This window comes from Salmo salar, chromosome ssa06, assembly GCF_905237065.1.
Source record: "Salmo salar chromosome ssa06, Ssal_v3.1, whole genome shotgun sequence".
Lineage (NCBI taxonomy): Eukaryota > Metazoa > Chordata > Actinopteri > Salmoniformes > Salmonidae > Salmo > Salmo salar.
Window position 1 is genome coordinate 55,718,101 of NC_059447.1, and position 23,100 is coordinate 55,741,200.

A 23,100-nucleotide genomic window follows, 5' to 3' on the forward strand; every position below is an offset into this window, starting at 1 on the left:
ACAGCTAATGCAATCATCTTATGATAGACAGTCGAGACAACCACATATCACAGTTGTATCCCAACCACGCATCACATACATAACACAATTTGGCAGTACATTCAACCGGCCTCACAACCGCAGACCCCGTGTATGGCATCGTGTGGGCGAGCGGTTTGATGATGTCAACGTTGGGAACAGTGTGCCCCATGGTGGTGGAAGAGTTATGGTATGGGCAGGCATAAGCTACAGCCAGAAAACATTTTATTAATGGTAATTTGAATGCACAGAGATACCGTGACGAGATCCTGAGGCCAACTGTCGTGCCGCCGTCATCTCATGTTTCAGCATGATAACGCACGGCCCCATGGCGCAAGGATCTATACACAATTCCTGGAAGCTGAAAATGTCCCAGTTCTTCCACAGCCTGCATACTCACCAGACATGTAACCCATTGAGCATGTTTGGGATGCTCGGGATCGACGTTTACGACAGTGTGTTCCAGTTCCCGCCAATATCCAGCAACTTCGCACAGCCATTGAAGAGTGGGACAACGTTCCACAGGCCACAATCAACAGCCTGATCAACTCTGTACAAAGGAGATGTCGCGCTGCATGATGGTGGTCACACCAGATACAGACTGGTTCTCTGATCTATGCTCCTACTTTAAAAAAAATATTATCTGTGACCAACAAATGCATATCTGTATTCCCAGTCATGTGAAAACCATAGATAAGGGCCTAATGAATTTTATTTAAATTGACGGATTTCCTAATATGAACTATAACTAAGCAAAATCTTTGAAATTGTTGCATGTTGAGTTTATATTTTTGTTCAGTATAGATCCAGATGAGGTTTAGGGTTGAGCGAATGATTTGTCCCAAAAATTATGCTTTTAGTTTGAGATATTTAGCACTAGCCTTTTGCTAGTTACCCATTCTAAAAACTGACTAGAGCGCTATGTTAAATGTGTCAGTTATTTATTGTAAAGTTGCAGAAAAAGTGTATGCTGTGGATTTGTCAGCGTACATGGTCACACGGGCTTTATTTAAGGACAGTGGAAGGTCATTACTAAACACAGAAAACAATAATGGTCCAAGCCGGCTGCCCTGCGATACACCACACTCACCTGAATTTGCATATTTTTTATTTAACTAGGCAAGTCAGTTAAGAACAAATTCTTATTTACAATGACCGCCTACCAAAAGGCAAAAGGCCTCCTGCGGGGACGGGGGGATTAAAAATAAATTAAATAAAAATAGGACAAAACACACATCACATCAAGAAAGACAACACAACACTACATAAACAGAGACCTAAGACGAAAACATAATATGGCAACAACACATTACAACACAGCATAGTAGCAACACAACATCAACATGGTAGCAACACAACATGGCAGCAGCACAAAACATAGTACAAACATTATTTGGCACAGACAACAGCACAAAGGGCAAGAAGGTAGAGAAAACAATACATCACACAAAGCCGCCAGTCAGTAAGAATGTCCATGAGTCTTTGAATGAAGAGATGGATACAAAACTGTCCAGTTTGAGTGTTTGTTGCGGCTCGTTCCAGTCGCTAGCTGCAGCGAACTGAAAAGACGAGCGACACAGGGATGTGTGTGCTTTGGGGTGTTGCATGTGGAAGATGAGGGCTGCAGTAGATATCTCAGATAGGGGGGAGTGAGGTCTAAGCGGGTTTTATAAATAAGCAACAACCAGTGGGACGGGTTAGAGGCTTTCATTAAAGAAAACCCTCTGTTCTATTTAATAGGCAACTGTCCATCCATGATAAGGCAGAGGATGTTAATCCATAAGACCTATGTTTTTTCAGCTATGATCAATGATATTGGCCATATCCATATAGGCCAATTTCCACAAGTGTAAGGTGTTAATGACAAAGTCAACCATGACTACACATTTTCCCCTTTGCCTTTCAGACCATTTTTGGCTTCCTACTGTCTGTCCACTCTGGCCTCCTCTGGTCTCTATGTGCCTCATACTCTTTCCATCTTTCGCTTATATTTCTCCCTCCTCTGCCTCGTTTCGGTGTTCTCTGTGTGGGTGCTGCCGGTTGTGCCTCTCTAACGAGGCTGGCAAGATGTGCATCAGCAGTCTGCATACAGACTTATGTCTCTGCACCATGTCGATGGTTACCACAAAGACCGTCACACAAATCTAATTTCAGTGATTCACTGTGCCTGCAGCACAAATGGCACCCTATTCCCTACATAGTGCACTACTATTAACCAGAGTCCTAGTGCACTATATAGTGAATAGGGTGAAATTTGGGACATAACCACTGTTACGCTTCCGACCAAGAGGGGAAAAGTGGTCATGTGGTGTTTACGTAACAGGAAGCTGACACAATCTGCATGACACTGACTAGCTACAGCTCTAGCCTCCTTTGTGGTGTCCACCCTATTCCCCTCAGTGCCCTACTTTTGGCCAGAGCCAAATGCAGCCCTTTAGAACCATCCCAAAGCATCGTGCCATTAACTTCAAGCAACACCTCCAGTAAAATGATTCCATATTCAGTAAGAGAGACCACTTGTCCATGAAGAGGTGGCTATAGAACTGGAGGGCAATGTGGAAGAGGAACACGCACGCTCAAAAGCACAATCACACATGTACGCACGCTCTCACACACGCGCACTCACACACAAACACGCACGCTCACAAGCACACTCACACACGTGCTCGCAGGCACGCTTACGCAAGCACAAATACGCAAGCACGCTCACACACACAAGCACGCTCGCTCACAAGCACGCACACACACTCGCTCACAAGCACACTCACAAGCAAGCACGCTCACAAGCAAGCACACATGCACGCGCACGCACACACACACACACACACACGCTCACAACCCACGCTCACACATGCACTCTCACACAGGAATTGTCAGTGATGTTAAACCAAACCTCCTCATTCCTCTTTCTGATTCCACTGAGAGAAAGAGAGCGAGAGTGTCACACAGCCCCATGCAAACCACACTTAACAACTCAAAGTATACTGTACCACTACAGAATGGCTGTCAAATGATATGCATGACCTCAATGTCTTCTTCATGGGACATGGATGACCACAATTTCTTCTTCATGGGAGTTCTGTGATCTTTCCTTCCACATACTCTGGCATCAAAACGGTTTTGCGACGGCACTTTGATAGGTTCTGATTTTGAGTAAATAACTCACGGACACTAAAGAAGCTTAACCAAGTTTAATTCTTCCCAAAGGGTCGAAGCTGTAATTCAGACAAAAAACATTTCACACAAGCACTGATATTTAACCCTTTCTCCTCGGCGGAGTCTCCTCCTCCACAACTGAACAGCCAACACATATCTGTTGCTAGACAGAACCTTAGTGATATCTGTTCTTCCTCACTTCATCCAACCTGACCTCTACCCCAAAGTGCTCACTCCTCCCCAACTCAAGGCTGTCATGGTTATTGATACCAGACTGTGTCTCTTCTCCTCCCTGAGTACCCCTGATGGCTAACAATAACATATCCTGACATCATGTAAACGTTATACATGACCCGCTCTCCCTCAGTGACATTGTTAGCTTCTAAGATCTCCACCCGTCTCTCCTTATCAATGCCTGCCACATGTAATCGCTTTCCTGCACTCAACACATTCCAAGCTTAGTTGCACCCACTATATACCTTCCTCCTATAACCCTTAACTTCTGGTGTAGACCCTCAACCTTAGCACTCCATCAGTGACATGAATAAGTATATTTTTATATTCTCAGAACCCAACAACTTGAAGAAACTTTCAAAGTTCTTGAAATGTTCCGTATTGACTGACCATGTTTTAAAGTAATGATGGACTGTCGTTTCTCTTTGCTTATTTGAGATGTTCTTGCCATAATATGGACTTGGTCTTTTACCAAATAGAACTATCTTCTGTATACCCCACCTACCTTGTCACAACACAACTGATTGGCTCAAACGCATTAAGAAGGAAAGAAATTCCACAAATCAACTTAACAAGGCACACCTGTTAATTGAAATGCTTTCCAGGTGACTACCTCATGAAGCTGGTTGAGAGAATGCCAAGTATGTGCAAAGCTGTCATCAAGGTAAAGGGTGGCTAATTTGATGCATCTCAACTATACAATATATTTTGATTTGTTTAACACTTTTTTGGTTACTACATAATTCCACGTGTTATTTCATAGTTTTGATGTCTTCACTATTATTCTACAATGTAGAAAATAGTAAAAATAAAGAAAACCTTGAATGAGTGGATGTGTCCAAACTTTTGACTGGTAGTGTGCACTGCAGATGACAGTCTAATATTTGTTGAAATCAGATACTAAATAAATAGGTCATGCGGGACAAGTCTTGACATCACTAAAGAATCATTTGTGTATCGTTGCACATACAGTAGGGCACTGCATATGGCTCCATCCCTTAGTGTAGGGCCCTATGAAATACGTTTTATTTTTTGCCTGATTCAGTTTTTTCCCCAGATTCTGTTGTTATCTCCGGGTTTTTTTTCTCCAGGTTTTCGCTCAAAAACTAAATAAATTACAGAAATTGTACTAAATTGGATGTTATAGGTCCACAACAATGCCACATCAGGAAACCACTTTTGAGGTCTGGGAAAATTTTGATTTTTTTGGGGGGGTGTAGCCTAGTTACCCTTTAATTCCAGTGCTCATCTAGCAAGAGGCTGCTGTTTAGCTGTGTTTTTGTAGTGCACATGTGATGTTAGAGTTTGCAAAACAAATACCCACTGGATTAATGCAAATAATCATGATATCTTTCTGCCAGGTAAACATAGGCTACTTTGTAGTTAACATTTAAATTGAGAAGGTTTTAGGGAAAACCTTTCCATCTACCAGAAGACTGTTTTCATTAGCATCATCGCTAATGGCACATTCCCCAGCGAGTTCTCTCTGCAGTTTAGGGCAACATATCAATGGTGTTTGTAGATGATAGGATGATGTGCTCCCTCTCCGTCTGTGCTGCCTCTCCATCTTTTATTAAAGGGATCATTATGCTAAGATGTTGTCGCACCACAAGGAGACAAACTAACGGGGTCAGAAGCTAGTCAGGAGGAGAAACCGTCAATAGGCTAAGTCAGTTGATTCTCCAGGCGTTTTATGTAAGCAGCCATCTGCTGCCAAGCTGTGCTCGAAAACACAGCGGGACACGAACGCTGTGGAAAAACTGAGAGGAAGAACCCTAAATGATACACTATCTACACACAGCACAGGTTTATCAGATATTAGATGAAGTGAAAACACCCTATAAAAATGAGGATGCATATTTTCCTATTTTTGTGGTTGAGTCAAGCTATAGTTGCATTCCTTCTCCCTTCTCTTCAGCCTGCTGCCACCTTTAACTTATTAAACAAAGTTAGTGTGTGTTTGGCAAGGCAGAGAGGGAAGGGAGTGAATAGGAAATAATAATGAACATTCCCGATTGTATTTCATCCAGCTCGCCTCAAATGGCTGCCGTGTTCTGTTTTGGTTGTGGAGCCCTGGAGTGTGTCCCAAATGGCACTCTATTACATATAGTACATTACTTTCCACTAGGGACCATAGGGTTCTGATAAAAAGTAGTGTACTCAATAGGGAATAGGGTGTTCTTCTGGGCGCAGCTGGCCTCTCTGCCAGCAGGGAGGGAGAAAGCCTTCAAAGCCCTCATCTCCTCTGCTCTGTTTGGACAGCTTGTGTTTAGCACGGCTCAGGCATACACAATGACAATGCAAGAGCTACAGTGCGGGGCTAGGGACAATAGTGTGGAGTGTGTACAGTAGGTTTTCCACATTAAAGAGCTTGTGATTGTATTGCAAAATCTATCCATGTACAAGTACCGCATATTGTTATATGAGCACACACACACTTCAAATCTTTACTAGGTCTCACACACAAAAGATTCACAGCACAGCCATTAGCATAGCGTTAGACTATTTTACTCCCCCAATCTGTCCCTAAATACCAAAATGACTAAACTCAATGACTCAATTCAACCACAAGCTCAGACGCACTGAATAGACTTCAGTATTTTGTCCACATATTTTTTATTTGATTTTTTAAACATAAGGGAAAGAGCTTCCTAAAAATTGACTGGTAATAAAAACCCACTGATTCATATTGTGTGCATCCCAATTGGTGACCAATTCCCTATGTACTACACTACTTTTGACCAGGGCCCATTAAAAGCAGTGCACTATATGGGGAATAATAGGGTTCCATTTGGGAGTCAGCCATTATCGCATTGTCAGTTGAAAATCCAAAGCTATTCTGGCTGCGTGTTTGATGAGCCCATTCTTCCAATCCATCCCTAAGGACGTTAAACTCTGGCCACCCTACTGAAGTGGAGAAATTAATGCAGAGACTGAAGAAAATAGGACCTCCTTGATGATAAATCAGGTAAGTCCATTGTGAGAGCAAATGAGAAGCCAAAAGACATAACCTCCTCAAAGCTTTGCAAAGAGAGAAAGACAGAAGTGTCTGATGATCATCACGGGGAGCCATTCAAATAAAAAAAGCTTCTGCATGGTTGATTTTGTGGTCAGTTTCTGGAGAACCACGCCGTAGTTTTCCGAATGTTTTTAATTAAAAGTGATCAATTGTCACTCCCAGCTCGCCCTTTGTTGAACCTGTGGGGCCTCTCTGCCTCTCTGCTGTAAGTTCCTAGGCCCTTTAAGACAGTCCTGTGGCGGTAAAGCCTTGGCCCGGTCTCTCCAGAGCTGGAGTCTGGACTGTCCTTGCTGGCTGGCTGACAGGTGGGGTCGATCCCTGGAAGACCTGGTAAAAAAATGTTGAACTATAAAAAAGGGATTACGGTGTCATTTGGGGCACAGATCTAAATATCGAGCCCTGGGCCAAGCCAGGTTTGTTCTAAGGGGCAGCTGACAGCCGTATTATTTGACCAGGGCTGATTGTCTTCCAGTCTTTGTTCATGGCTCTAGGTCGTTCCATATGAATTCAATCACTTTCTGACTGCACTCATTTAGATTTGAATGAAACCTTCCAAACATGTTTGCTCTTGGTAGAGTGATCAGAAAGTGACTTAATGGACATGAATGCCAAAATATTTAGTAGATCGAGGTGGTCAAAGTTGACCTATTTTTCAAACCCCACCCTACCATTAGACATCCATGTCTTTATCTCAGAAAAAGATAAACGGTTGAGTTTGATATCATTTGAAAGCTTACAAACAGGGTTGTCAAATATTTTCTAATTTATAGAATAAAAAATAATATATATTTAACCTTTAAAGTCAATTATCAAAAAAATTATCTAATCAAATTTCCACATAATGTGGTAGCTCATGATGCGTTCATAACCAAGTGGGAAGGTGGTATTTACTAGTGATGGGGGAGGGGGGTTATTTACTAGGTTTGTACACTCTTGGCATTCTCTCAACCAGCTTCACCTGGAATGCTTTTCCAACAGTCTTGAAGGAGTTCCCACATATGCTGAACACTTGTCGGCTGCTTTTCCTTCACTCTGCAGTCCAACTCATCCCAAACCATCTCAATTGGTTTGAGGTTGGGTGATCGTGGAAGCCAGGTCATCTGATGCAGCACTCCATACTCCTTCTTGGTCAGATAGCCTGGAGCCTAATCGTAAACCAGATGGGATGGCGTATCGCTGCAGAAGGCTGTGGTAGCCATGCTGGTTAAGTGTGCCTTGAATTCTAAATAAGTGACAGACAGTGTCACCAGCAAAGCACCCCCACACCATCACACCTCCTCCATGCTTCATGGTGGGAACCACACATGCAGAGATCATCAGTTCACCTACTCTGCGTCTCACAAAGACACAGAGGTTGGAACCACAAATCTCAAATTTGGACTCAGACCAAGGACAGATTTCCCCCAGTCGAAATATCCATTGCTCAGGTTTCTTGGCCCAAGCAAGTCTTACTGGTGTCCTTTAGTAGTGGTTTCTTTGCAGCAATTTGACCATGAAGGCCTGATTCACGCTGTCTCCTCTCAAAGTTCTTGAAATGTTCCATATTGACTGACCTTCATGTCTTAAAGTAATGATGGACTGTCGTTTCTCTTTCCTTATTTGAGATGTTCCTGCCATAATATGGACTTGGTCTTTTACCAAATAGGGCTATTTTCTGTATAACACCCCTACCTTGTCACAACACAACTGATTGGCTCAAACACATTAAGAAGAAAAGAAATTCCACAAATTAACTTTTAACAAGGCACACCTGTTAATTGAAATGCATTCCAGGTGACTACCTCATGAAGCTGGTTGAGAGAATGCCAAGAGTGTGCAAAGCTGTCATCAAGGCAAAGGGTGGCTACGTTGAAGAATCTAAAATATACAATATATTTTTTATTTGTTGAACACTTTTTTTGGTTACTAAATTATTCCATGTGTTATTTAGTTTTGATGTCTTTATTATTCTACAATGTAGAAAATAGTAAAAATAAAGAAAAACCCTTGAATGAGTAGGTGTGTCCAAACTTTTGACTGGTACTGTATATTATTATTTTTATTTTTTTTCTAAGTAGTGTTAGCTAGCACTAGTCAGCTGTACCTGCTCCAAAACTCTGGTATTTTTAATCCTATTTTTAAATAGTACACTTATTTCCATGACTGATCAAAACACATTTTCCATTCTCCTTTTTGTCTCTCTGCAGCAGACATATAGTGAGCAATATGTTTTGAACATCAAATTATTATTTTTTTCCAAAAAAAATCAAGAAATAGCATTAGCAAATTGCAATACATATAGAATCATAATAATCACAATATACAGTGCATTCAGAAAATATTCTGACCCCTTGACTTTTTCCCCATTTTTGTTACGTTACAGACTTTTTTAAATCATCAATCTACACACAATACCCCATAATGACGAAGCAAAAACAGGTTTTTAGAATTTTTTGCAAATGTATTAATACTAAAAAACAGATAAGTACTCAGACCCTTTGCTATGAGACTCAGAATTGAGCTCAGGTACATCCTGTTTCCATTGATCATCCTTGAGATGTTTCTACAACTTGATTGGACTCCACCTGTGGTAAATTCAAATGATTGGACATGATTTGGAAAGGAACACACCTGTCTATAGAAGGTCCCACAGTTGACAGTCCATGTCAGAGCAAAAACCAAGCAATGAGGTCGAAGGAATTGTCTGTAGGTCCCAAGGTCCCCAAGAATACAGTGGACTCCATCATTCTTAAATGGAAGAAGTTTGGAACCACCAAAACTCTTCCTAGAGCTGGCCGCCTGGCCAAACTGAGCAATTGGGGAAGAAGGGGCTTGGTCAGGGAGGTGACCCGATGGTCACTGACAGAGCTCCAAATCAGGCCTTTATGGTAGGGTGGCCAGACGGAAGCCACTCCTCAGTAAAAAGGCACATGACAGTCCACTTGGAGTTTGCCAAAAGGCACCTGAAGGACTCAGACTATCAGAAACAAGATTCTCTGGTCTGATGAAACCAACATTGAACTCTTTGGACTGAATGCCAAATGTCACTTCTGGAGGAAACCTGGCACCATCCTTACGTTGAAGCATGGTGGTGACAGCATCATGCTGTGGGGATGATTTTCAGGGGCAGGCACTGGGAGACTAGTCAGGATTGAGGGAAAGAAGAACGGTGCAAAGTAGAAAGATCCTTGATGAAAACCTGCTCCAGAGAGCTCAGGACCTCAGACTGGGGAGAAGGTTCATCTTCCAACAGGACAACGACCCTAAGCACACAGCCATGACAACACAGGAGTGGCTTCGGGACAAGTCTTAATGTCCTTGAGTGGCCCAGCCAGAGCCTGGACTTGAACATCTCTGGAGAAACCTGAAAATAATTGTGCAGCGACGCTCCCCATCCAACCTGACAGAGCTTGACAGGATCTACAGAGAAGAATGGGAGAAACTCCCCAAATACTGGTGTACCAAGTCTGTAGTGTCATACCCAAGAAGACTCGAGGCGGTAATCGCTGCCTGGGGTGCTTCAACAAAGTACTGAGTAAAGGTTCTGAATACTTATGCAAATGTAATATTTCAGTTTATATTTCATAAATTTACAAACATTTCTAAAGAAACTGTTTTTGCTTTGTCATTATGAGGTATTGTGTGTAGCTTGATGTGGATTTATTTATTTTTGAATCCATTTTAAAATAAGGCTGTAACGTAACAAAATGTGGAAAAAGTCAAGGGGTCTGACTACTTTCCGAAGGCATTGTATGGACCAATTTGCATATATTTCCCAGTCCAAGTTCACATGCGGAACTGCATAAAAATCCTTGAATAATTTTTTATCCCAATGTTTCACACTGGCCCCATTATTTATAGAAAGACCCACATACGCCAGACATACATAATTTACACACACACACACACACACACACACACACAGATCCAACTCAGGGGCCCAGCTCATGAGCGCCATCAGTAACAGATTTTACTTTAGATTGTTAAATTAATGTGTTTATGCAACAAATGTTAGTGCATCAAATAGTATCAAACTGAATCGCATCGATTCGTTCTCTAATCAAACCGAATTGCACCGAATCATTTCAAACTCAAATGTATCGTAGCCCATGTATCTAGATACGTATCGAGACGTATTGAAATGGAAGGATGCACAAAGCTAGAAATAGTGTTTGAGTAGATATGACATTTCTAAATGGGACAGAACAAGGACGATAGCCTGGCCAAATTAGAAGGATCTCAAAGTTTTTCCTAACACAGGATACTTTCAGTTTATCGAAAGGTAGATTAGTCTAAAACTGCAGCTGTAAGTTTTAGGGTTATGTAAAAGACGAAGTCTAGGACTTTAAAAAAAAAGGGGAATAATGGCAAATTTCAGAAATGTGCCATTATACCCCGTTCAGATTGATGCCTTTTAAGATGAACAATGCTGGGGAGCAAGTGTGACAGTCAGAAAGAAAGTTATGAGGGACGAGTTAGACCTATTTAAAAAAAATCCTGCTCTGAATTGATCTACCACTCATTAATATCTCATAGTGGCCCTACTGCTGTGCAGGCAGAGCTCTCATCTCCACTCCACTCCTGTACGCTCCTTCCAGACACTCAAGCGTCATCATCTTCTTTAATTCATGCTCCTTGATGTCTAGGCTAGGCTCCAGTATTCCTTCCTACTGCTCTCTGCAGCCTGCAGGGGCACGTCAGGCCAACCCCAACCAGAGACGATACCTTCTACAGTGCCAGGTGTTCTGAACTATGGGCTCGGTTCAGGGCCCGTATTCATAAAGCGTCTCAGAGTAGAGTAGAACTAGGATCAGTTCCTCCCTGTCTATAATAATCGGACTCATTATGATCTAAAAAGGCTGAACTGATCCTAACACTTGCGTTGCTTTGTCATCAGCATCCCCTCAATGTGAAGTTCTACCTGCTACACAGAGCGTGTGGTTTGAGAGTGGAGAGGAGCAGAGGGGAAGAGGCTATTCTATTTTCCTCTACTGTACCATTTCTTGCAAGTACTCATGCAACTGTTGCAAGTGGTTGTACTAAATTACCTTCTAATTACACAAGTTGCTTTTGTTTACATTGTGAATGTAAACATAAGCTATGTTCGAATACCCATACTAACATACTGTATATACTATTAGTTCATTTTAGTATACTGTAAACGGAACATTATCTTTTCAGTTCAGCGTACTAGCTCTACCGGAAGTTGATGCTGTTGCTATGCAACCTCTTGCTAGCTAGTTAGCGTAACAAATGACTAGTTAGACATTTTACGACTTCGGGTGTGTTCTTAAATTCAATCTGGAGTGCCAGAGTGCGCTCGTAAATTCAGAGCGCTGTCAGATGTCGGTTTGTAAATTCAGAGCGTTTCCCTCTCGGAGCGCACACTAGGATGCTCGGGCCGAGGAGTAGGGTTAATTTGAGCGTTCTGACCTTACAACGGCAGTCAACCACCCAAGCTAACGTTGGCTAGCTTGCGAGCTACGTTCAGACACAAATGAGAGAGAGTGACCACTGACCATTTTACTCGCCCTAGCAGAGCTGGTTAGGCAGTTTTCATGTTATCCAGAGTGTTGGTGACTAACTGTGTTGCTGGCAATAATTTAATTGCACTTTTCTGCCGACATTAACTGACACCGGCCATATTCGACCGGTGTTGAGCGCTCAAAAATTCAGAGCGAATTTACGAAAGCACCCGAAAGTCCATTGAGAACGAGCAACGGCTATACCATTTAGCTAAGAATGACTGGAAAAATAAAGTCAATAAACGTTGGGTAGTTAGTTAGCCTACAGTTAATATACTGGCAAGTTTGATGTATAAGTAGCCAACTAACATTAGATAGCTAGCTAACATGGCACATCATTACAGCAGTATGTACCAGCATGTGGTTCGTAAGGACCCCGTAGCTAACAAATTGTCAGCCAACATCACGTGTAAGCTAATTTATTTGAAAAATAATGACTTTATTACATTGCTCAACATTTTGCTAACATTTGTCATAATTAGTTAATTAAAGCAATGAATTTGTATCCGCTAACGTTGTTCTTCGGCTGCATATTTTCTTCAAATCTGAAAAAAAATGTGAAGCCATGCCCATTTCATGAAGAATTGCATTATGGGCCCTAAAGTACGGAAATAGTGTCCCCTGCTTGTATACTTCATATTTGGTGAAATCCGGGAACTTTTGGCATACTAACTATATCTATACTATGACCAATAAGCAACAAAAAAAAAACGTCCCTTTTTCAGGACCCTGTCTTTCAAAGATAATTCGTAAAAATCCAAATAACTTCATAGATGTTCATTGTAAAGGGTTTAAACACTGTTTACCATGCTTGTTCAATGAACCATAAACAATTAATGAACATGCACCTGTGGAACGGTCATTAAGACACTAACAGCTTACAGACGGTAGGCAATTAAGGTTACAGTTATGAAAACTTAGGACACTAAAGAGGCCTTTCTACTGACTGAAAAACACCAACAACAAAAAAAGATGCCCAGGGTCCGTGCTCAAGATGCCCAGGGTCAGTCCTCGCAGTGGCAGACCATGTGTAACAACACCTGCACAGGATCGGTACATCCGAACATCACACCTGTGGGACAGGTACAGAATGGCAACAACTGCCCGAGTTACACCAGGAACGCACAATCCCTCCATCAGTGCTCAGACTGTCCGCAATAGGCTGAGAGAGGCTGGACTGAGGGCTTGTAGGTCTGTTGTAAGGCAGGTCCTCACCAGACATCACCGGCAACAACGTCACCTATGGGCACAAACCCACAGTCTATGGACCAGACAGGACTGGCAAAAACTGCTCTTCTCTAGGGCCATTCCCCCCCCAGAAGGGCTAGGGCCATTCCCCCCAGAAATGTCCGGGAACTTGCAGGTGCCTTGGCGGAAGAGTGGGGTAACATCTCACAGCAATAACTGGCAAATCTGGTGCAGTCCATGAGGAGGAGATGCACTGCAGTACTTAATGCAGCTGGTGGCCACACCAGATACTGACTGTTTACTTTTGATTTTGACACCCCCTTTGTTCAGGGACACATTATTCCATTTCTGTTAGTCACATGTCTGTGGAACTTGTTCAGTTTATGTCTCAGTTGTTGAATCTTGTTATGTTCATACAAATATTTACACATGTTAAGTTTGCTGAAAATAAACGCAGTTGACAGTGAGGACGTTTCTTTTTTTGCAGAGTTGATATACTCAATTCACACCACAAATAGTATGGTTAGTGTGGGTAGTATGAGTATTCGAACACAGCTATAGTCTAGCTAGCTAGAGTTACAGATAGCTAGCAGCTTCTTGACTTCACTAGTGGTGTTTAGTGGGGGCCATTATGCATCCAGAATCAACTATAATTTTCTATTATTTCAATTCACAAGACAGAATGAGCACATGCGTCAGCCATCAGGAATTGAACCTCTGCGACTCTTGAGCTTGGACGCTTCCATTGGACATGACACAACGCAAGCGCAACACAGGCAGTACAGCATTATTCATTGATTTCAAAGGAAGCATTCCCTCAATGGTTGATGGCCATGCTGGATGCCCGATGGCTATAGTTTAGTAGGGCCGTTAATCAGCACTCCTACTCTGGGCTGGGTTCATACTGTATACTGCAGTGGGTTGAGGTAAAGCTGGGGAGGATATGTACTGGATGTGTGGGAGAATGTGCCAGCCAGCAGACAGACATTGATGGAGTGCAAATAAATCAGATGTTCTGCTTGAGGGACCAGGAAATAACTACCTTTTCCCTATATAGTGCACAACTTTTTTACCAGGGCCCATAGGGCTCTGGTTAGAAGTAGTGCACTGTATAGGGAATAGGGTGCCACTTGGGACGCAAACAGGAACTGGTATGCAGTAATCTCTGATAAATGTTAAAGTACCTTCCAGATCACAAGGTCATTCTGGGTGGACTGTAGAACAAATGAAGAAAATTAACAATGTTGAGAGTTGGAGGAAATGTTACTGTGTAGATAGACATTTTAAATAGGTTTCAGAAAATGTGTTTCCTACTACAATGGGCTGTTGTAACCCAACCTGTGTCAAATATCTTTTTTAGACAGCCTCTAATGGCACATTATCTGTGCAGATGAGGAGACATTCACGATCATGTTTTAACAATGGTAACACAACACCACAGGAGGATGTAAAATACTATTTTTGCCAAATAAGGATTTTTTTTAAGCCTTCACAAACAATAAGAAGCCAAAACAAAAGGATGACTAGTACACAAGATGTCAGACATTGTATGGAAAACTAATGCATAAAGCCAGGATGAGGCAGTGCCCAGAGACGACAGAATGGGGAGACCCATATATCACTACACCATCACCCTCCTCCTCTCACAGGATTACGTTTGCGTCCCAAATGTTCACCTATTCCCATAGGGCTCTGGTCAAAAGTAGTGCACTATATAGGGAATATGGGACGCAGTCTACAACAGAAAAATACTGAGGGGGGAAAATCAAAGAGATCTATGTCATTCAGATAGAAAATTATGACCTTACACAAAACAAAGATAATAATTTCCTCTATTACTGGATTGAACGAGCCTCTATTCTAAATCGCAACATCCATCCAATCACAAGGAGGCAAGAGAGAGAACACATTCTGGTGAATGTTAAGGCTCATTGGAGCCCATGATGGAATGGATCCTGAAGAAGCCTGTTGCTAGGATACAGCCTGTATGCCTTCCCATAGCAAAGATATTGATGTGCTGCTGAGCAGAGGCCATGTTTTTACAATCAACTGTCTCATCGCATCATCTGTCTCATTGCCACAATGCAACAAGCCATATCCTCAATGGCTTTTCTTCTTAACAACTATAGCTGTAAGGACAGCCTATCCAAAACAAGAGAGAACTACTGCCTCTACTCTTGTTCAAGCCTAGAACATATGCAAAGTCACGATCTCCACCCATCAAAAACCTATCTGACATCAAAATACTGTCATGGGCAAATAGGAAATTCACTTTGCCAGTTGGAATTCAGACACTTTATCAACCGAAAATACATCAATAAGATGTACATCTGGAGAAAACCAGAGGAACACAACCCCAGCTGGCACCACACACACACACACCGGAGGGGAGGGGAGGACATCTCATAATAATGGCTGGAATGGAGTGAATGGAAGGGCATCAAACACATGAAAACCACATTTGATGTGTTTGATACCATTCAATTTATTCCATTCCAGACATTACTATGAGCCTGTCCTCCCCAATTAAGAGGCCACCAGCCACCTGTGACACACACACACACACACACACACACACACACACACACACACACACATCCCTTCTCTCTAGTCTCTGCCACACTGTGACCAACAGAAAAAGGTCACCGTTTGACGTCAGTGGCTGATTGCACATTCCACAGTTCTTCCCTTTTCCTGTTTTCACTACTGACCATTTCCCCAGGTCTCACTCCAGAGACCCAGCCCCTGGCCACTGAGATTGTTATCAGATCCAGCCTGGCCCTACACCCCACAGGCTGCAGTCACAGAAACATCAGTCCACATAACAGAATGCATCCCACTCCTAATAATATCTCCTGTGCAGTGTGAGCTTATTCACTACTTCCCACAAATCTAAAAGCATTGGAGATCTGCTAGGCCTAAATTACTAAAATGTAAATGTACTGATTTGGTACAGTTTGGATAACAGGCTAGTCTAGTCTACGTCCCAAATGGCACCCTATTCCCTACATAGCGCACTACCTGGTTAAAAGTAGTGTGCATATATATATATATATATATATATATATATATATATATATATATATAGTAATTTACAACATTAACCATGTCTACACTGTATTTCTGATCAATTTGATGTTATTTTAATGGACACATTTTTTTTTACTTTTCTTTCAAAAACAAGGACATTTCTAAAATGACCCCAAACTTTTGAACCCATTATTCCCCATTTGCAACACATCTGCTCTTGGCATGTCATCGCCATTAACTGGGGAGAACAACTGCCCCCTGTCATTGAAGCCACGGAAGTTCAAGGCCTACTGCGGTACACCAGTAGTGCAGGCATTATTATGCAGAAAAGAGGATCCCCCATTATAGTGAATTAAAAGAATTGCAATCTTCATGGTCAATCTTCACGTAAAAAATGTAATAAATTCAAAGACAATTATGGTACCAATAATTGCTTCTAATACACCAGATGTATGTCCTTGAATTGATTATTAACTTAAGTTAGTCAATGAGAGGATGCAGCACTGAGTTACTTCCTGGAGTGGTAGTAGCTCAAACTGCGCATGTTTTATCTTAACCGACTTCTTTTGGCTTCAACACGCTATTGAGTCTTCACACAGGAAGGACTTGTGTCATGTGATCGATGGCTTTGTCCATCGGGTATTACCAAGCAGCAAGAAGTTGCTCTCAGATGATTAAATCTCCCATGAACACTAAGTGCTCTCTCAGTGCAATGCATTAGACACGCAATTATTTATCTCAAGAGTCCCCATAGCTAGACAGTCACACACTAGAGTAATAGAGGTTTGATCAGGAGAGAAATCATAATGACTACTGCCGTTTCCAGAGATGAGGTAGACCTCCCATGATCTACAGAGGAAGAATAATGTGTTGTCCATTTTCTTTTCAGATTACAAGTTCGCAAAGATGAGTTACACATGCAGAGAAAGATGCGTGATGCAATAATGCACACCTGACATAATCATAGTGGACATGAAGAATAATACCAATTAATCAATTTAACTACTTCACATCAAACCCTCTATCATTCCTATTACACTAAGTCTGCATTTGCATCCCAAATGGCACCCTTTTACCTATATAGTGCACTACTTTTGGCCAGGGGCGCAAAGGGCGTGCAGCTGGGGGTGGATAAGGCTCTGACTGAGATCCGCCCAGGTCGTGAGGTGTCAGGAACATAGGTTGCTTCCCAACTGGCACAATTCCCTATTTAGTGCAATACTTTTGCCCAGAGCCTATAGGGAAGTACCATTTGGGGCACAACCACAGAGAATGAATCATAGAATGAGTCACTCCTGAGGGACAGCGGCCTCCTCATAAAGCCACTACCCAGGCCACACGGCCGTGGCCCCAGTGCCAGGAGGCAGCGGAAGGTAGTCAGGCTACCAATGCCATCAATCCTACTGCCATGAGCTACAGTCTGTCTTTGTTATTCTCTTTACCAATCCTGATGGTTATACTAGGGCAAGACTTTATGACTTCACGCAACAGGGGTTTCATTTCCCAGCGGTTCAGTACTCTGACCCTGGGTGTGTCCCAAATCACACACACTACTCCCCTACGTAGTGCACTACATGGCAAACAGGGTGCCATTTGGGACACAGACCTGACCCTGCTGACCCTGTTCAAGGGCAGAACTCACCATACTGAGAAGAACATTAAAATGAGGAATCTATAGATCACTCTTTTCTAGATGAATCATCAGTAACATCTCCTTTTCCCACACAACACATTGCTTCACAGATACAGAAGTTGAATAATTCCGTCCCGGAATGATCTAACTACCGGAACTGGGGAAATTCCCATCATGTTCCAGTATGCTCCGCCGGGAAGACATCTCTGACTGTGTCCTTCACCCAACGGTGTCATTTGGGACCTAGCCTCTGACACAGAGGGAAGGAAGTGCTTTTGTAGGTGGAATAGCACAGTAGAGGGGCCCACTGGCAGCCAAGTACAATCAGTGAGCAGATTTAAAAACGCCCAAACGCCCATGCCCATGTAAATAGGCCTGCTAGCACACAGAACATTATGTCACACACAGAGCACAGTAGGCAAGGAAAAGAAATCCTGAAAATGATCAAACTAAAGAACTGATTTGTAAAAACTAGTACTCCTCAGATTATGTTAATTATTCAAATTTAGCGTTATCGTAGTCATATACATATATACTGATTGTTTATAAGCAAGTGTGCCAGGTTTTGAACCCCTTTTTGAAAGAGGATCCTGTGCAGTGTTATAAATCCTAACCCCCGTACGTGCTATTCAATCATTTCATCCACACTGCTCTCGCACCTCAACGGGTGTCTGCGTAAACTAGGCACTAAAATAGAACTTGGTTCTATTTGAGACGCTTGGCGTGCTGCAAGTCCCACCTCTCCCAGCTACTCACTGGTTTTCAAGAGCAGACAAATCCACGTGGGTATTTGAAATATGAATGAGGAGAGATTAAATCATAGATTTATTAAGGGGAAACTTTTTTTTTTTTTTTTTTTTTTTTTAATCTGTGGATTAACACTAGAAGCGTCATATGAATTTAACATTTGAATTAGCCTACAATGCAATTTTCAAAGTCATGTCCCACTGTCCTTGACTTTTCCTATACAAGTATACTCAAAACACTGTCGATGTGTATTAGCAGTTTTAGGAGGACATATCATTTTTGCCCCCTGCCATTCCTTCACCAAACAGTTAGCTGCCATCTGACAACGGCCCATATTTTTTGTAGAATATTACAGCCGATATTATTCTACACGTGAGGACTTGCGGAAGTATAGCCATAGGCTACTAAGCGGCAGACTAGTAACATAACACGTTAAAAAATGCAATTCTGTTCTTTTGAAATATAATTGATTAGTTTTTTTTTATGTTTCTTATTAAGACCTGTCTTAACAAAATAAGGAATTTGGTGTATAACACTGAATTGTTTTGTGTTTTTTTGGTTATTAGATATAGCTATCAGTAACAAACTAATGAAAATGCTTTTTTTCATATTCTAATGTTACTTAAGAGCTTTATAAAAACAAAATCAAAGGAATATTTTTACAATTGCATAGAGTGCATTTGGAAAGTATTCAGACCCTTGACTTTTTCCACATTTTCTTACGTTACAGCCTTATTCAAAAATGGATGACATTTTGTTTTAAATCATCAATCAACACATCATAATGACAAAGCAAAAACAGGTTCAGACATTTTTGCACATTTATTCAAAATAAACTGAAATCCTTATTTACATAAGTATTCAGACTCTTTGCTATGAGACTCGAAATTGAGCTCAGGTGCATCCTGATCCACTGATGATCCTTGAGATGGTATTACAACTTGGAGTCCACCTGTGGTAAATTCAAATGATTGGACATGATTTGGAAAAGCACAGATCTGTCTATATAAGGTCCCACAGTTGACACCACATGTCTGAGCAAAACCAAGCCAAGAGGTCGAAAGGAATTGTCCATAGAGCTCCGAGACAGGATTGTGTCGAGGCACAGATCTGGGGAAGGTTACCAAAAAAAAATTCTGCAGCATTGAAGGTCACCAAGAACACAGTGGCCTCCATCATTCTTAAATGGAAGAAGTTTGGAACCACCAAGACTCTTCCTAGAGCTGGCCGCCCAGCCAAACTGAGCAATCGGGGGAGAAGGTCCTCGGTCAGGGAGGGGACCAAGAACCCGGTAGTCACTCTGACAGAGCTCTAGAGTTCCTCTGTGGAGATGGAAGAACCTACTAGAAGGACAACCATCTCTGCATCAGTTCAACTATCAGGCCTTTATGGTAGAGTGGCCAGACGGAAAGCCACTCCTCAGTAAAAGGCACATGACAGATCGCTTGGAGTTTACTAAAAGGCACTTAAAGGACTCTCAGACCATGAAAAACCAAGAGACCAAGAGTCTCTGGTCTGATGAAACCAACATTGAACTCTTTAGCCTGAATGCCAGGAGTCACGTCTGGAGGAATCCTGGTACCATCCCTACAGTGAAGTATGGTCGTGGCAGCATCATGTTTGATGTTTTTCAGCAGCAGGGACTGAAAGACTAGTCCAAATCGAGGGAAAGATGAACGGAGCAAAGTACAGAGAAACCCCTGATGAAAATGTGCTCCAGGACCTCAGACTGGGGCAAAGGTTCACCTTCCAACAGGAAACGAACCTAAGCACACAGCCAAGACAATGCAGGAGTGGCTTCAGGACAAGTCTCTGAATGTCATTTTTATTTATTTTATTTAACTAGGCAAGTCAGTTAAGAAATTCGTATTTACAATGGACAGCCTACCAAAAGGCCTCCTGCAGGGACAAAGGCTGGGATTAAAAATAAAAATAGGACAAAACACACATTACGACAAGAGAGACAACATGACATAAAGAGAGACCTAAGACAACATAACTACGCATCAACACATGACAACACAGCATGTTAGCACACAACATGACAACATGGTAGCAGCACAAAACATGATAAACATTAGTGAGATAAAGCTGTCCAGTTTGACTGTTTGTTGCAGCTCATTCCAGTTGCAGCGAACTGAAAAGAGGATCGACCCAGGGATATGTGCGCTTTGGGGACCTTTAACAGAATGTGACTGGCAGAACGGGTGTTGTATGTGGAGGATGAGTGCTGCAGTAGATATCTCAGATAGGGGGGAGTGAGGCCTAAGAGGGTTTTATAATTAAACATCAAGGTCTTGCGACAGGTATACTGAGATGACAGAGTATAGAGTGCAGTGATGTGTCCTATAAGGAGCATTGGTGGAAAATCTGATGGCTGAATGGTAAAGAACATCTAGCCACGTTTGAGAGCACCCTTACCTGCCAATCTATAAATTACATCTCCGTAATCTAGCATAGGTAGGATGGTCATCTGAATCAGGGTTAGTTTGGCAGCTGGGGTGAAAGAGGAGTGATTACAATACACGAAACCAAGTTTAGATTTAACTTTAGCCTGCAGCTTTAATATGTGCTGAGAAAAGAACAGTGTAACGTCTAGCCATACTGCCAAGTACTTGTATGAGGTGACGACCTCAAGCTCTAAACCCTCAGAGGTAGTAATCACACCTGTGGGGAGAGGGGCATTATTCTTACCAAACCACATGACCTTTGTTTTGGCGGTTTTCAGATTAAGGTTAAGGGTAGAGAAAGCTTGTTGAACACTAAGAAAGCTTTGTTGTAGAGCATTTAACACAAAATCCGGGGAGGGTCCAGCTGAGTATAAGACTATCATCTGCATATAAATAGATGAGAGCTTCATGCTGCCTGAGCTATGTTGTTGAAGTAAATTGAGAAGAGTGTGGGGCCTAGGATTGAGCCTTAGGGTACTCCCTTGATGACAGGCAGTGGCTGAGACAACATATTTTCTGACTTTATACACTGCACTCTTTGAGAGAGGTAGTTAGCAAACCAGGCCAAAGACCCCAATACTCCTTAGCCGGCCCACAAGAATGGAATAGTCTACCGTATCAAAAGCTTTGGCCAAGTCAATATAAATAGCAGCACAACATTGCTTAGAATCAAGGGAAATGGTGACATCATTGAGGACCTTTAAGGTTGCAGTGACACATCCATAACCTGAGCGGAAACCAGATTGCATACCAGAGAGAATACTATGGACATCAAGAAAGCCAGTCAGTTGATTATTGACAAGTTCTTCCAACACTTTTGATAAACAGGGCAAAATAAAAATAGGCCTATAACAGTTAGGATCAGCTTGATCTCCCCCTTTAAATAAAGGACGAACCGTGGCTGCCTTCCAAGCAATGGGAACCGCCCCAGAAAGGAGAGACGGGTTAAAAAGGCTGGAGATAGGCTTGGCGATGATAGGGGCAGCAACCTTAAAGAAGAAAGGGTCTAAACCATCTGACCCAGGTGTTTTTTTGGGGTCAGGTTTCAGGAGCTCCTTTAGAACCTCAGACTCAGTGACTGCCTGCGGGAGAAACTTTGTAGTCGCATTAGAAGGGGTGGGAGATGAGGAAATGTTGGACGGGCAAGAAGGCATGGCCGAGTCAAATAGGAATCCTGACTTAATGAAGTGGTGATTAAAGAGCTCAGCCATGTGCTTCCTGTCAGTAACAACCACATCATCAACATTAAGGGACATTGGCAGCTGTGAGGAGGCGGGTTTATTCTCCAGGTCTTTAACCATTTTCCAGAACTTCTTAGGGTTAGACCCACAGAGAGAACTGCTCCTCAAAGTAACTAACTTTTGCCTTCCGGATAGCCTGAGTGCACTTATTTCTCATTTGCCTTAACGATAGCCAGTCAGCCTGAGTATGCGTTTGCCGAACCTTTCAACAAATGCAATTCTTGAGGAGGAGTAGCTCTGCAAGATCACGGTCGAACCAGGGGCTGAACCTGTTTTAATTCTCATTTTCTTTATGGGAGCGTGTTTGTTAACAATACCACTGAAAATATCAAAAAAGAAGGTCCAAGAGTCTTCGACAGTGGGAATCAAGCTGATTCTATACCATTTTACAGAGTCCAGTTCATAAGGAAGGCTTGCTCATTAAACGTTTTTTAGCAAGTACCTATGATAAATCAGGACAGGTCGTTTCACTGAGCAGCCATTACGAGCACAGGCTGTAAAACAGTGATCACTAAGGTCATTACAGAAAACACCAAACTGATACCTATCAGGATTATTTGTGGAGGATAACATCGAGGAGAGTAGCCTTTGGGTGTTTGGAGTCATACCTTGTGGGATTGGTAATAATCTGAGAAAGATTTAGGGAGACCCATTGCTTTAAGATTTGGCCAGGTGGTTTAAGCATGCCCCAGTTTAGGTCACCTAGCAGGACAAATTCAGACTTGGTGTAGGGGGCCAGGAGAGAGTTTAGGGCAGGTAGCGTACAGGCCGGTGCTGATGGAGGACGATAGCACCCAGAAACAGTCAACAAAGAGCTATTTGAAAGTTTAATGCTTAAAACCAGCAAATCACATTGTTTGGGGACAGACTTGGTGGAGAC

At 42.3% G+C, this 23,100-nt stretch overlaps 1 protein-coding gene across 3 annotated transcripts in view; it reads right to left on the reverse strand.

Annotated features, from left to right (window-relative positions):
* mboat2b (membrane bound O-acyltransferase domain containing 2b) overlaps positions 1 to 23,100 on the reverse strand; it is a 75,290-nt gene that overhangs the window by 41,308 nt on the left and 10,882 nt on the right. The window contains exon 1 of one of the 3 annotated variants that reach the window (XM_014204847.2): positions 3,009 to 3,683. The exons of 1 other annotated variant lie outside the window; for it this stretch is intronic. In XM_014204847.2, the coding sequence (XP_014060322.1) occupies positions 3,009 to 3,059 (51 nt within the window). In that variant the 5' untranslated portion in view covers positions 3,060 to 3,683. Of the gene's footprint in view, positions 1 to 3,008; positions 3,684 to 23,100 lie in introns of those variants that run through there. One more of the 3 variants, XM_014204848.2, reaches the window with a different exon arrangement.